The following is a 15,393-nucleotide window of genomic DNA, read 5'->3' as shown; positions in this document are numbered from 1 at the left end:
TACTTAGTTACATTCCACCGCTTTATTATATTATATTATATTATATTTTGAGAAAATAGTATTCCTTTCATACAGACATTGATGTTTCTTGTCTAATTGTATTCATTTCACACCTACCTGGAAGTTTCACACAAGACGTCACGACCTCACCTGAAGCAGCCAATCACAGGTCCTAAATGATAAAACAATGAAAAGCACAGAAAGTTTGTGATGTGCAAACTCAACTCCGCTTACTTACTCTGAATTTCCTGAGTGTGTGTGTGTGTGTGTGTGTGTGTGTGTGTGTGTGTGTGTGTGTGTGTGTGTCTCTGTCTGTCAGGGAGGAGACAAGTTGAGGAGCACTAATGACTTGTGGCTGTGGGGGAAAGAAGGGAGGAGCAAACGGTGTGAACCTGAGTGTTTCTGCAGCAGCAGCGGAGTCACTGAGGAGCTGAAGAGGAAGCAAACTTCAGCCTTCACTCACTTCGGTCTGCAGACTTCCTCTGAGGAGCCGCTGCGGAGTGAAGCTGCTCCAGGTTGACCTCCCTGTCTGCTCTCCACGTCCCGGAAACGAGAAAAGGACGCAGGGAAGCGCAGCGGAAAGAACCATGTTCTCCTGCATGTTCCTCCTCCTTGCTCCTCATGTGTTGTCCTCGACTCGTAAGTACCAAACTTTATTGACACCACCTGATCGACGGAAGCGAGTTTCCGTCGTTACCTGCAGATTCTGTCAGTGTTTACAGAGTGAGCTGCTGCTGTGTGGAGGCTCCAAACCGACAAAACCAGCTCACCTCATAGATTAGTTGTGTATAATCAGCACAAACGGTGACTTTTTTTTTTTTTTCCACCTGCCCAGGTGTTAGTACCACCCCACCTACAATCACTATAAAAGGTAACCAGAGAAGACAGATTTTCCTCATTAGAAGAAGGCGATCTGTTGTTTCTCACAGCCTCAAATGTCTCCTTGTGTGCACAACCCAAAGATATTCAGTTTACAGAAATGATTCACTTTTAAGAAGCTGGAATCAGAGAATTTTTTTTCCCTTTTTTTTCTTAAAAGATGACTCAAACTGATTATTCAATGGTCAAAGTAGTTGACAACTAATTAAGTGCTGCAGCTCTATACTGTACATATATCAGCCAATATCCATTGTTTTAATTATAATTTGTGATAATGATTCTGTTCTTTTGTGTGTCTTTATTTCAATTTGACAACTGTGAGACATAAACATCAAAGATGGTGACAAGAAAAACACGAGAAAGGAGAAAAACAATCATAATTCCCACATAACTCAGCTAAAAATAAACTTGTCTGCGTTTTGGGAAGGGTTAGGGTTAACAAACTTGTCTTTGTGAAACTTTTTATTAGATTGCACTGTAATAAACAATCGTGTCAACAAAAACAAAAATAATAGTCTAATTGTTGCATTTTCCACTAAAATAATTCCTGATGCAGTGACACCACATTAATATGGGAGTAATCATTAGATGTGATTGTGTACCTAATGGTGGATTAGACTGACAACGAGACCTATTAGACACGGTGGTGATGGAGCTGATGAGACAAATTGAAATAAACAGTGTTCGTCGGCGCGTTCGCATGAAGGAGATGCAAGAAAGACGCTGACTCCAGTTGCAGGAAAATGATCTGGAAGCAGCCTCTTTATGTGTGTCACTCCTCTCGTGTGCTTTTCATCTCTGTACATGTCTGATTGTTAGATGCCACTGAGGCTGGTGAGGCTAGAAGCAGCGGAGTGCCACATATTGTCCACCGCCCACGTGGAGCACGGTTAATAAAACTCTGCACATTAATCCTCGTATCTCTGTGAAGAAGGAGCCTGGTGGCAACATTCAAAAGCACTGCAGAGGGTTTCTCATGGGCATCAATCATAACAGCAAACCTGAAGTCTAAGAGGGGTCACGGTATGGAAAAGCATTCAAGGATTTCACCGACAAACCAGGGTGACCTTTCTGACTGAGCCTACAGAGGCTCCATAAATCCACTTCATTACTGGGTCATAAATATGTGCTGAGCTCCTGCTCTGTTGTGGTGCAGTGCTGCTGCTGCTGCTGCTGCTGCTGCTGCTGCTGCTGCTGCTGCTGCTGCTGCTGCTGCACTCCTCCTCCTCACACAAACACAAAGTTTTCTTTGGCTTGGCAAGAAATGTGGAAACAGTTTGTTCAACACTTAAACAAATCAAACTGTACAGAGTAAGAGCTGCCCAGGACCTAATGCATGTTACTGAGGAGAGTCAAATTAATGGGGACGGAGCTAAAAACCTAAAATGTAAAAAAAGAAAGAAAAACAATATTAGCAAGTTTACTAGATTTTTTTTATGGCTTCGCTGACATTTACATTTCAAGAAATATATGGAAGCTAATGAAAGTAGTTTGTGTATTCGCTGCATCTGGAATCAAATCGTGTAAAATAAGTAGTGGGCTTCTGCTCACAGGCACCACTAAATGTTTGGAAGAAGTAATGTTTTGGCCATTAACCTTCATCAGGCATAACTCAATAAAACAGTAGCACACAGGCTGCAAAACCATCAAAAAAGAGTGAAATCACAGAAACAACTAAAGCGAATTTACATTCAATAATTAGTCAATAAACCACTGAAAGAAAATTTAATTATTTTATACGATTATTTATTCATTTAAGTCATCATCAACGTAACTCATCAAATGCTGGGATGAAGACTCGGGTTAAGTGTCTCCAGGAAATGAATGGAAGTCTACGTAATGTCCCCAAACATAACGGAAACCGACCGTGTGTGTCTCCGTCCGTCCAACACCCAGATGTCGCAGTGATCTCCCCTCAGGATCCCGTCCTGCGCATCGGCTCCAGCCTGACAGCCACGTGCACGCTGAGCCCAGAGCTCGGCCTCCACTCCAGCACGCTGTACTGGACTCTGAACGGGATGTGTCTGTCCAGCAGCACCTACAGCGTGGTGAGCCCCGACACGCTGAGTGTCACCGTCCACAACCTCAACGGCTCCCAGCAGCAGTCTGGAGACAACCTGGTGTGTCACGGAGCAGATGGACACGTCCTGGCTGGTTCATGTCTCTATGTGGGCAGTAAGTGGAGACTTTTCTGTCTAACTAACTGACTTTAACACTGCTTGGAATTAATCCAAATATCCAGAAATCCACATACAAGGACGCACAAACCCTATATGAATATGTTGTGCTGTGGATTATGATGTGTTTGCATGTTTCCCCTCTCAGCAGTTATTCAAAATCATAATCAATAGCACGAGTAGTCAGAACCTCTGTTGGACACAGCTGTTGATCTGCTGTTTGTCTATTTTGGGCATCTTAATATAAAGTTTATGAAACTTCATAAGACTCACAGAACCCATGTTTGTTGAGAAGTTTTTAGTCTCACATGAAAGCTCTTCTGATTATAATCTGATGCTTTTTGAATGCGTTGACTTGATGGAGTGAATCAGATTTAATTAAAATGAAATGTTTTCTTTGACTTCACTCGAGCTTTGTACTTGATTTCGGTTTCTTTCTTTAAACTTTTTCATTGTTCTTTGTTTCTCTCTCCAGTGCCTCCAGAAAAACCAGTTAATTTAACGTGTTGGTCCCGTAACACCAAGGACTTGAGCTGCAAGTGGAGCCCAGGGGGGCGTGGTGAGACCCACATCCGAACCAAATACACCCTCAAGTACAAGTTGAGGTGAGCGCCTCAGACCTGCTGCAGCTCACAGGTGATCGCCTCGTCCAGCAGAACTCAGGTAGACGAGAATAGATGCGTTCGTGCATCAGAACAGTTTATCGTCCCGTGAGAGGCTGCAGTGTGTTTCTACAGAACTGAAGGTTAAAAAAAAAAAAACAGTCCGCCTTTTCAGAAACAGACGGCAGACTTTATTTTGGTCACTGTGTTTCTGTCCAGGTGGTACGGGAGAGAGACGGAGTGTGAAAACGACAGCGCAGGGAAGCAGCGTTACTCCTGCCACATCCCCCGCAACCTCGCCCTCTTCACCCCGTATGAGATCTGGGTGGAGGCAGCCAATCAGCTGGGCTCTGCCACCTCTGACATCACCACCCTGGACATCCTTGATGTAGGTGGGTAAATTAACTTTTTGATGATATTTTTCCTGATTTGGCTCCTGGAGGTTAAGTAACACAACAGCTTCCTGTCTTTTCCTTTCCTTTCCTTTCCTTTCCTTTCCTTTCCTTTCCTTTCCTTTCCTTTTCTTTCCTTTCCTTTCCTTTCCTTTCCCTTTCTCGCTCTGGCATTTCTTTGTCTGCAGATCTCCTACTTATGGCTAACACACTTCTGTGGAGCAGAAGAGATTCATTATTATGGTTCGCTCCCTTCGACCTGTAACAACATTATATGTTCAGGTTGCACAGATAAACTGTTTTCCTGTAAAAGTTAACTGGACATCATGTGCTTACACCTCAGATAATGGTTTCACAGGTTTCCCAATGAGAAGTTCAGGTTCTGATGTACGAGCGATAGCAGGTATTTCTCCAGCGCTGTTGCGGTAGCGTAGTGTTGTGACCTCCAGCGAGTGCCACATTATGAAAGCAGTGTTTATCATTCGTGACCGAGCATCCTCTTCCTCCATTCATCCTCGCTGCACACTGAGGAGCAGATAACTTGGAGCTGTGAGTGGGTTGGAAGAGATGAATGTTACCACATGTATGATGCATTGTACCGCTTCAATAAACAAGAAGCGGGAGAGCGTCTGTTCTGGCCTGATGTTCCTCTCTCTCTTGAGCTGAATGCAATAGAACAAATGAACTACATCAGCGTCACACGCCAGCCGTGGAGGATGTACGAAGCTGAAGGTTACCAGCAGGAAACGCTTTTACAAGACGTTTAATACGTTCTTTAATAAGTTCCTTTCTTCGCTCTCGTGCTGCCGTCCCCTTTATCTTTCCCTCCGTCTTTCTCTCCTTCAAAGCACTTCATTTGCGTCCTTTATTGCAGAAGGTAAAATGTTTTGTTTAGTTCTGACTGAGGAAGTGCAGACTGACCTGATGCGAAGCCTGCGAGCCAGTCTGGATGGGAGGAGGACACTTTTGTCATGTCAGTTGTTACATATTCAAATGTAAACATTTAAATCATTAATCTAAAGGAAAGTCAGGAACGTCTATACATATTAGATAAGACTGACGGGACCTCTGGAAAATACTTTCTGTCATCTTTGGATCACCAGTATGCAAAGGTGGGAGAAGTACTCAGATCTTAAGTGAAAATAACAATAGCACAATGTAAAAATACAGGTAAAAGTCATGCATTTAAATTTTTACTTCAGGAAAAGCACAAAAGTATTGGCATCAAAATATATTTAAAGTACCAAAAGTACTCACAGTGACATATTTCAGAATAATTTTATATCACTAAATACTTGATCACAAATGTATTTGAATGATACTCACACTTCCTGTTTTTACACTTTTCTGTATTTTTCAAGTTTTCAGCTGTTATTTTCATGATAGATTTTACAAACTGAACTTTTTCCTGTTTTCATTCCTTGTTTTCAGAAAATAAAGATCCTTTGGCGAGAAGAATTAACAGAAACTATAAATCAATAAAATACTGTATACAGTAACAGAAAGACACCAAGGAACAAAGACTTGATCGTACTGATGAATGTTGACTGACTTTGTTGCACTTTCTTTCCAATTTAAGGAAACTTAACAACATATAAATAAATAAATAAATAAATAAGGACTCATTTGAACGTGTATATGAGACAGATGGCAGCTGGCTGGTTCAGCACTGATCAACCTGACCATGATGAGACATGACATCTGTCTGCCCTCAGTGTTGTAATATAATGTAATCTCTCTCCAGAGGTCATTCAAACCTCTTGCATCCTGTATCCTTGCCCTACATACTGTACATCTGCTGTGCACAAACTTTTGAACACTTGTCCTTGTCCGTGCAGTGACCACAGACCCTCCTGCCAACGTGCAGGTGAGTCGTGTTGGCGACCTCGAGGACCAGCTGACGGTCCGCTGGGCCAGCCCCCCCGAGCTCAAGGACGTCCTGTTTCAGGCCAAATATCAGATCCGCTACAGACTGGAGGACAGCACTAAATGGAAGGTGGTCCTCACACTCTCTCACACATGCCTGCAGACTAGCCTAGACCCCATTCCTCTGCAGCTGAGACACCTCTGAGGCGCTGCAGCACTGACTGATCAATTAAATGATGAGCAGAAAAGTTGGCCCTGCTGCATGTGTGTTTCATTATATAGCAAAGAGTACAAATGTGAAAGCCTTGACTGCTGGTAATTCTTTGCTGGTACATTTTTGAAGGCCGGCTTTGATTCAGAAGTGCCGTAGTGGAGCTTTTTTAGAAGCCGTCATTCCTTCAAACAGCTTCTTTGATGTTTTCTGCCCACAGCTTCTTGGTGCTGCGTAGGTGCATACCGAATGTCTTTGAATTCTTTACTATTGAGTGAGAGGATTAAGCAAATACAGTTAAAATATATTTGAAGCCAGACTACATTCAAAATGAAAGCAGAACAAAGTTTCGACTCCTCTCATTACGTCCTCTCTGTCATTTTGTTCCCTCTCACAGGTGGTGGATGATGTAGGTAACCAGACGTCGTGTCGGCTGGCCGGCCTCCAGCCCAGGACCGTCTATTTCGTCCAGGTGAGGTGCAATCCAGTGGGCATCTATGGCTCCAGGAAGGCCGGCATCTGGAGCGACTGGAGCCATCCGGCCGCCGCCTCCACACCCAGCAGTGGTGAGCACATATGACGATATGAAGGAGGCAGTGCCTGTGTTTTAGGACATTCACTACAAAATTCACCAAGTGTTTAAAAGCAGAACTTTTGTAGTCAGTCTCAACTGAAATGGCTTTAAAAATGCTTCCCAAACATCTGTGATGCCCACAAATCTTGATCATTCGTTCCTTTCTAATAATCAACCTTTCATCGCCAATTAAAGCCAGGAAAACAATGTCCTTATCCTTGTTTCAACATCCTGAACAAACAGATCCAAACCGCATGTGACCCAGGAGAAACCAGACATCAATAGGCTAGATACCTTGATAGAGATCTCGCAGCAGAGGATTAGAAGGAACTGCAAAGAGCCAGGGGGACATTTGATAGATTTCGGTCGTCGGCTTCAAAGATTGATCAAGTTAAAAAGCTGGTTGTCTGTCGGCGGCACACACAGGGCCTATAAAGCTTGAGTGGAAGCAGGTTTGGGAGCAGGAGGAGCAGATAATGAGTTACACTGGTCATGCGGTATTTACTCCCCAGAGGGAGGAAGTCGTTATCGTGCTCTGTTGTTTGCCATAAAGACTTGTCTGCAGCAGACTCATGACTTTCAGTAGCCTTTCCTCCCCAGAAAGCCAAGTATGCTATATCACCTCCACAGTTTGGGACGTTAAACTGAGAAACATTTATTTCTGTATGTGATATTAAGCCACGTGAATCATCAGAAATGTTCACTGAGCTGTTGTGTTTTTACTAGAAGCCTCTGTAGTAGAGAGGTCTGCTGCCATGCTGGCATCTCTGTGAGGCTCTACTGAAGCACAGCGATGCTTTGAGCTAAATGCTAACATCAGCATGCTAACACTCACAATGATAGTGCTAACATGCTGATACTCAAAGGACAGATTTTACTTTGGTCACCAAGCTGTGGTGCTTTGAGCTAAATGCTAACAAGCACAAAATGACACGGCTAGATTGCTAATGCTCAGATGCTAAAATTTACCATGGTCCCTAAGCATCGGTGCTTTGAGCTACATGCTGACATCAGCATGCTAATATGCTTAGTAACAATGCTAACACGCTGATGCTTAAAAGCTAAAATTTACCATAATCACAAAGGAGTGGTGCTTCGAGCTAAATGCTAGCATCAGCATGCTAACATGCTCACAGTGATAATGCTAACATGATGTTTAGCAGGTGTTATGTTTACCATGATCACCATCTTAGTTTAGTACGTCATCATTGCTAACATTTGCTAATTAGCACTAAATACAAAGTAGCTGATGGGAATGTCACTAGTTTTGCAGGTATTTGGTCATAAACTAAAGTATCAGACAAATAGAAATTTGGTGCTCGTTGAGAAATTGGGATAATTAAATTTATTGCACTCGATCCTGTTTTGAACATGAACGTGTGTCCAAAGGTTTACGGCAATCCTTCCAGTAGTTGTAAAGATATTTCTGTCCGGACCCGGAGCCAGGCTGTTAAAAAAACAATTCAATTTTCTTTATTTCACAGTGTTCATCCATTCAGCATCAGTGCTGCTCTCCAGTGTACAAACAACAACAACAACATGAAAATGAAAACCTGGCAAACATTAATTAACTTTCAGCTCAAAATCTAACAGTATCTGTTTCACTGTGTTTTCATCTTTTTGTATGAGTTTTCAGTTGACATTTATTTTCATCTTTGCTGAAAACTGCATGAATTCATAGTTTCTGAAAAAGCGGCAAAAACATATCAGTCACATCTGTGCTGACACATTACACAGTGAGCATCCATACACCACCATGCACGAGCACTTGCCCTAACTATAACCTTGATGCTGTTCTCTCATCCTCCCTCCTCCTTCCTTCACTCTCTCCTTTGTCTCTCCTCCTTCCCCCCTCCTCCCCTCCTCCCAGAGCGGCTGCAGAGCGGCTCGTGTGATCCCAAGCCTGGTCAGCAGAACTCCACCCTGCGGCGGGAACTCAAGCAGTTCTTCGGTTGGGTCCGCAAGCACGCATACGGCTGCAGCGGCATGTCAATCAAACTGTACGATCAGTGGAGGGTGTGGCTGCAGAAGACGCACAAAACGCGCAACCAGGTAGGTAAGCAGAATCTCTCCCTCTGTCTCGCTTCATGATCCCAGCCGAGCCGCTCTCACAAACACAAACAGCCGCTGCTGCATTGAAGTCCCGAGCTGAATTTCTGACCCTGCCTTTGTTATGCCATGCGGTCAGCATTTTTTACAAACACACAGAGGACTGATTTCTCTTGAACTGGCTCTGTGAAGTTTCAGCCCGTATTTTATGATCAGGTGAAATGTGCGGTTTTGACTTTCCTGGCCCAGAAGTGGGAGCATAAAAGTAGACATGCACTCTGATTTTATTACGTATTTTAACAATGTAGAGTTCTGATCTTCAGCTGATGACCACAACAAAGAGGAAGGAACATGGACATGTAATTAACAGCCCCGCTGTAATGTGTTCCCTTTGTGTTTTCTCCTGGCGTGAGGAGCCCCTTCCACCAACATAACTCAGGCCAAATGGCACAGAGACCCGCTGTCGTCTGTGTGTTTATGTGACTTTGTGAGGAGATACTTTCAGCCACATCCTCTGCTGCTCAGCCCTCGAAGTCACAGGGACCTTCACTCCACCTGACTCAATTAGTTCTCCGGGTCTCTGGGTTTTTGTGCTTTATAGGGCACACGCTGTCTCCTGAATAATGTCTTTTTTCACAAGCCGTGACAGGTTCCCATTGATTACCTTGAGAGGGAGGTAGCAGGGGGTCCATGGAGCGATATGCAGAGAATGAGAAAGAGGTGATGCAATGAGAGGGGGGGGATGAGAGAAAAGTGGCAGCCAGACAGAGCAATTATGGTGATGATTGTAAATTACATGGTTTCTCTCGTTGAATTATCCCTGCGTGAACCATCTGCTTTTGTCTTTTCAGATTCTACAAGACGATAATTCATAGCGCCGCCGCCGCCGCTGGGCAGCACCGTGGCATTCAATTCAGGAACAGCATCAAGAAACACTGACAGATAACCGGCCCCGAAGGTCCCAGCTGTGTGAGAGGTCCAACGCCCTCAGCCTGAGGGACACTGCAGTGTGTGGTCATACAGCCTCGGCTTGACTTTAAAGATCCCGGGTGGAAGATAAATGGAGTGAGACAATGCCGCCTTGTTCTGCCATTTCCGCCGGCCAAATCTGTCTGTCAGATCTGTTCGCACAAACATAAGTATTTAGATCCTCAGTAACTGCAGTTGTAGTCTGGGAAGTTACTGTAACAGAACAAAGTGCGCAACCCTAAACCTACTGTTCCAGGTCAGGCAACGTTTTCAAAGTGCTTTTGTAAAGCTTGTAATGTTTTCTCCAAGCAAATCTGAATATGTGAGATGCCCATGATTGATGATCCCTTTAGGACAGTTAGCTCTGCTTCTGTTACTGTTTGAAATAATGAGTACAGTGTAGGGCTGCAATTAACGACTGTCTTCATTATTGGTTAATCTGCTGATTAGTTTCTTAGAAAACAGTGAAAAATAGTCATTTCCTAAAGGCCAATGTGACGCATTCAAGTCCTTTGTCTGACCAACTGTGCAAAACCCAGAAATATTCCATTTAAAATTATATGAAGCAGGGCAAATTATACACTCACAACTAAGAAGATGGAACCAGCGGATGTTTTTAGTATTTTACTAAAATAGCAGGCGAATTATTGTTGCAGTTCTAGTTCAGTGAACTAATGAGCTGCTTAAACACAGTAATCTCTAAAATGTTGTCTCATATCATTCATGTAGTCTAATTCAGTTATTCCTAAACTGCAGCATGTGTTGCTGTATCAGTAATTGTAGTAAGACCTCACCATGTGTAAAATGTATATAGACTTTGTAGACTATTTGAAGACATTTTCATATGATTTGTATTTGTATAACTGCATATATAAGGAATATTTTTGACTAAGTTATATTATTTTACCGCACCAATAACGCCTCTGACAAATACTGTGTATAATGTATAAAACAGTCAAAAGTAAAACTCGACTTGGAAAGTGGCTTTTTTTAATTTAAAAATACATTCATAAAGTAAACAAAGATGAGTTATTTAACCTTATTATTTACACATTTCTTCATAGTATGAACACAAGTTGTTGTTCCTTTCTTTTTTCGTCTAGCTGATGCATGTGTTAACACAAGCGCATGACGACAGAGAGAAACACGCAGAAAGTGAAAAGCCCCCCTGGGTGGAATAAGACTGCAGCGGCCAGCAGGGTGGGGCCGAGGGGGTGGATCAATAAGTGCAGCTGAGGAGTCAATGACGGAAGTTGCAGCAGAGGAGGGATGATCTGTCGGTGGTGATGTGAGAGGGAGGCTGCAGGCCTCCTGGGAGCCACCTGTCAATCACACTCCTCAGAGTCATACTTAAAGTCCTGCATGATCTCACTCAGAGCCTCTTTGTTCTTGATGATCCTGGATAAGGAAACAAATTGTGTTACAGCACATCACTGAATATCTCTGACAGTTTTATGACATTACAGTGGTAACAAAGGTCTGCTAAATTAGTAGGAAACAGGAAGTTCTGCAGCCGACAGCAGGTTGATTGTGAGTGAGAGGATGGGTCAGCAGGGAGCTAACGCAGCAAACAGAGGGGACGTAATAGCTGCTCTTACTCGTGCTTGATCTCCTGAATCTCCTCTTGACAGTTTTCATCCTCCGGGTGATCCTGGGCCCGCTGCCTGGCCAGCTGCAGCTTGGCTGTCTGTGGAGAAGGGGCATCAGATTTATGCAAAGCATTCATCAGTGGAGGATGGAGAGGAGACACAGGATGGACTTGAAGATAATAGGAGCTTTATGATGTTACTGGCAGAAAGGAAGTGAATATTATAAAAGGAGCGTAAAACTTCATACAAAAGTGCTGCACATCACCTCTGAATACCAGACATGTGACATGTGGGAAGCACCAAACTGTTAACGTTTTAACACCAGACTCGCTCAAACTGCCTGTCCCATCAGGATGAGCGTCACAGGCGGACTGCAGCTTTCCACTTGAGAAACACTGTAGCACAGTGAATGATTTTCATTCAACTGAAATTACGGTTTGCTGTCAAGTCGGCACAAAAAGCCCCAAATAATCTCATCACTTTTCCTCCACACGTGGTGCTTAAAATATTTAAGACCTGAGCTGCCAGAATAAAAATAATCGGTGAATCCTCTGGATCCCACAACCATCCAGCAGGTTTGAGAGTCTTTCTTTAAAAGAAAAAAAACAAAATTGCACCATTTATCACAGCCAGAAACTGTGCGACATAATTTATCACTGAATTTTCAAACTTCTGACAGTCCTTAAACAAATCATGCTACGAACCAAATCTAAGCTCAAAGTGACATTTCAGCAAGTTCACTTCATTTTACAGGGCTCATTTCAATTTTGGCCATAAATTGATCATTTGCACTGCTCAGAGTCTGTAAAAAAACATTAAACTCTGCGTACCTTGATGCACCTGGGAAGCCATGAGTGTCTACGCTGAGACGTGAAACACAACGTCACGTGACAACAATTCAGTGAACAGTCGACTGAACTTCAGGCCTTGTAAATATTTCAACACGTATATCATGTGGAGACCCCCCGCCCCGCCTTTCTTTTCCTACATTGGTTACACTTGCAAAAATTTTGTATATATAGATTTCTTTTTTCAATTTTGCAAACTAGATTATCAAAGAAATTCAACTTGCATTTTTTTTATGACTTATGGCATTACAGCTGCGTTATACTGCACATAAGACATTTTTGAGTTGTTCTTCTATCCATGACACTACTGTGAAAAATGTGTCAGAAGCAAAGAAACTGCTTGAGTGTCTGAGGGTCCTTCATATGACAGTGGTAAAAAAGTGTATTTGCATAAGAACTCTGCCTCCTTGTGGTGAAACTGTGGAAATGTACCAAACACTGAACAAAAGTTGAGAACTAAAAATAACTTAGAAAGTTTCAAATGAAAGAATCAGTCCTCCACGACATAGATCACATTTAACTGCTTTTTACTTAAAACCAAAGAAATCAAAATGCAAACTGAGGGAATGATTCTCCATTTAAACACTGTCCTGTTTGTGAATTTAGCTTTTTATTCAGTCGGTTGGATTTGACAATTTTCTTTTTTTATTTAGAAATCATATATTAATTTTGTCTGTTTCTGGATTGACTAATTAATTATCCTTATTATTTCTTCTTCCAAATATCCAGATAAATAATCAATCACGACCTTTTACAAGTCTCTTTAGCTTATCTGTACTAAGATGTTGGTGTCTATTTATCATTAGTCTACAGCTATAAATCAGCTGATTATATCACATTTACCTTCTACATGTAGGACAACCAGTGTACATTGGTGAAAAATAATGTATATACACACTTTGCATTATAAAAATTTTTCTTATCTTGTCCACTGCTGTCTCTTGGACTCCATACAAAATCCACATCGAGTGTGTTTACTGACCAGTTCAAGTTTCTGCTTCTCTTTGCTCTGCAGCTTCTCGATGTGCTCAGAAAGGTCTGGCCTGTCAAACTCGTGGTGCAGCCTCCCCTTGATCTCCAGCACTTCCTTGGAGATGCCGTTGAAGGCCTGTGTTATCTCATGGACCAGCTGCCTGTAGTGGTCGAAGTCATAATGGGGCCCTGTCCTCAAGTAGGCCTCATGTCCTCTGGAAGGCAGTCAGCAGGAAAAACAACAAGAGATCAAGAGCAATGATGGCTGGAGACAGGAAGAAATGTGATTGTGGAGGTATGTGCAGCCGTATACAGAAACTGAACAGCAGTGTTAGTCGTTACTGGATCCAAACTCACTCTTCAAAGAGCTGATACGTCTCTACCCGCTCAGACTGAAGGTGGTAAAACCTCTGGATGAGGGCTTTAAAGTCTGCAGGGACCTACAGGGAGAAGAAAGTTAACACATAACATGCAGAGCTGAGAAAATTAAGAGAGTACAACACTTCAAAGATGAAATACGGTTGAAAAATATTAGGTTTTGCAAAGATTTGTATCGATATTATAACGGAGTAATCATGTTTTGGTCTTGAAAGAGACTAAGCAGTTTCAGCAGTAAGAGCTGTGATTTCTGACATGTCACGGGTTAAATGATTTAACCATCTACAAAAAAACTTTATTTATAGAAATTTGACAACTGCTGCAAGTAAATTAAATAAAAGCTTAAAATGAATGTTTTGAAGTAACAAACAGCCCACTGAGTCTGCTAACAACAATACAACTTCAGCTACACTCGTGAAGTTAGCATTAGCATTAGCATTAGCTTAGCACATGTGGAAGTATCGGTTTTGAGCCTCTCAGACATTTAACTGCAGGATAACAGTCAGAAACTCACCATGGTGACCTGCCAGGAACTGCTGTCGCTGAGTTTCCAGAGTTTATAACAGCGACATGTCTATATTTTCTAGAAAAACAGGACGTTGTTTCTCTCCTGTGAAGTGAATCAGCTGCCTTTCTGCTACTGCTACAAGGAAGTGACGACAGCACAGCCTATTTCCGTTGGTTTTCAGAATAAACGTTCTCATACAGTAACGGACAATTAAAACCTTGTTAACTCACTGTTTATATTTCGTGTTTATTATCGACCTTAGAGCTACATTTGTAATCATATTTTCCTGTACGATGATGCTGAACGTTCCTACATTTGTGGGAGTTGCTGTTCATGATTCCAGAGCAGTATGAGAGTTTTAAAGCGTAATAGAGCTTAATTACACAAATTTAATTCACAATGTAGACAAAGAGTGTCTGGTAAAAATAAAAGTTAATAATTAATAATTAATATGATCGACCATATTTTTTTTTTTTTTTTTAAAGAAAGAAATAGAAAGGGACACAAAACCATCATACAAAGGCATTAAAACATTAAATATATTTGGTGACTCCTGCATCAAAAACCTAAGTGCAATAAAAGTATGTCCAATAAAATGCATACAGTATATCAGAATGAAAACATCAAAAATGGTACATTTATAGATATAAACATGCACATATGCACAAAATAGCAATAAATATATATGTGTGTGTGTGTTTATGTCAGCTATGGAGTGTATAAGCTGCTGGTTGGCTGTAAAGTGTTCAGCAGTCTGAAGCTGTTGTTCATTCTATTACTGACGTATGCAATTAAAAGACAAGTCAACATTTGTCCAGCAAAGCCATTTAATTGTCTTGTCATAACCTATGTCACTGAAAACAAGATAGGTGCTGTAAATAGGCTTGTCTTAGGTCATCAGAGTATCTGACGCCTGTAAATACAGAGGGGTCTTTTATTTACAGAACAGGAGGAAGAAGTTAATTTTTGACCAGGGAAACAGCAGCTGACAAAACAGCCTCGCAGCAAGCTCCACTTGGTAGCTGTAGCTTTCAGTATCTTGAGCTTTTCTTTTCTGTATCTCAACTTTCAGGGCAGCGTGGAGGAGAACATTTTTTATAGCTCCAGGTTAGCTGGCCAAACTCCCCCTGCTGAGGAGGACCATGCACTGGAACATTGTCTAATGTAGCATGTGATTGTTTTGGCAAGACTCTGACGGTTTTATTTTGAAAAATGGCATAATGCTTCCAGCAGCTGACTGCCACTAACCAATCAAATGTGTCTCTGCACAATTAGAAACACCCCCATCTCTTTATATTTAACTCCAGAGGATTTATTATTACAATGTATTAACAATCATAGATGGAGTGATGTTTAATAAGCACAACATCTGGACTAAA

At 42.0% G+C, this 15,393-nt stretch overlaps 2 protein-coding genes across 3 annotated transcripts; one reads left to right on the top strand and one right to left on the bottom strand.

Moving 5' to 3' along the window:
- The first annotated feature begins 142 nt into the window (after positions 1–142).
- On the top strand, positions 143–10,697 carry crlf1b (cytokine receptor-like factor 1b). Of its 2 annotated transcripts, none has more exons than XM_076726104.1 (8): positions 143–639; positions 2,776–3,054; positions 3,532–3,661; positions 3,878–4,050; positions 5,889–6,046; positions 6,525–6,693; positions 8,572–8,753; positions 9,602–10,697. In XM_076726104.1, exons 1-8 carry the CDS (start codon positions 588–590, stop codon positions 9,623–9,625), a joined length of 1,167 nt encoding a protein of 388 aa, XP_076582219.1. In that variant the 5' UTR covers positions 143–587; the 3' UTR covers positions 9,626–10,697. The 2 variants fall into 2 exon arrangements, with proteins under 2 accessions (XP_076582219.1, XP_076582220.1); XM_076726105.1 differs by having other exon boundaries at positions 8,572–8,757.
- rex1bd (required for excision 1-B domain containing) lies at positions 10,692–14,164 on the bottom strand. Its single transcript, XM_076726108.1, has 5 exons — positions 14,021–14,164; positions 13,486–13,568; positions 13,139–13,343; positions 11,318–11,406; positions 10,692–11,117 (listed from the first exon to the last, which is right to left on the bottom strand). Exons 1-5 carry the CDS (start codon positions 14,021–14,023, stop codon positions 11,045–11,047), a joined length of 453 nt encoding a protein of 150 aa, XP_076582223.1. The 5' UTR covers positions 14,024–14,164; the 3' UTR covers positions 10,692–11,044.
- Positions 14,165–15,393: the final 1,229 nt, after the last annotated feature.

This window comes from Chaetodon auriga, chromosome 3 (genome assembly GCF_051107435.1).
Source record: "Chaetodon auriga isolate fChaAug3 chromosome 3, fChaAug3.hap1, whole genome shotgun sequence".
NCBI classification, from domain to species: domain Eukaryota; kingdom Metazoa; phylum Chordata; class Actinopteri; order Chaetodontiformes; family Chaetodontidae; genus Chaetodon; species Chaetodon auriga.
The sequence above is the reverse complement of the archived record's forward strand: the minus strand, read 5'-3'. Positions and strand labels throughout refer to the sequence as shown.

Bases quoted from the DNA above. Each gene is read 5' to 3' on its own strand.
- crlf1b (XM_076726104.1), top strand. From the start codon at position 588: ATGTTCTCCTGCATGTTCCTCCTCCTTGCTCCTCATGTGTTGTCCTCG. The intron at 4,051-5,888 runs GTGGGTAAATTA...TTGTCCGTGCAG, and splicing joins CCTGGACATCCTTGATGTAG to TGACCACAGACCCTCCTGCC. The intron at 6,694-8,571 runs GTGAGCACATAT...CCCTCCTCCCAG, and splicing joins CGCCTCCACACCCAGCAGTG to AGCGGCTGCAGAGCGGCTCG.
- rex1bd (XM_076726108.1), bottom strand. The intron at 13,344-13,485 runs GTGAGTTTGGAT...ACTGCCTTCCAG, and splicing joins ACGTATCAGCTCTTTGAAGA to AGGACATGAGGCCTACTTGA. The intron at 11,407-13,138 runs GTCAGTAAACAC...CCTTCTCCACAG, and splicing joins AGAAGCAGAAACTTGAACTG to ACAGCCAAGCTGCAGCTGGC.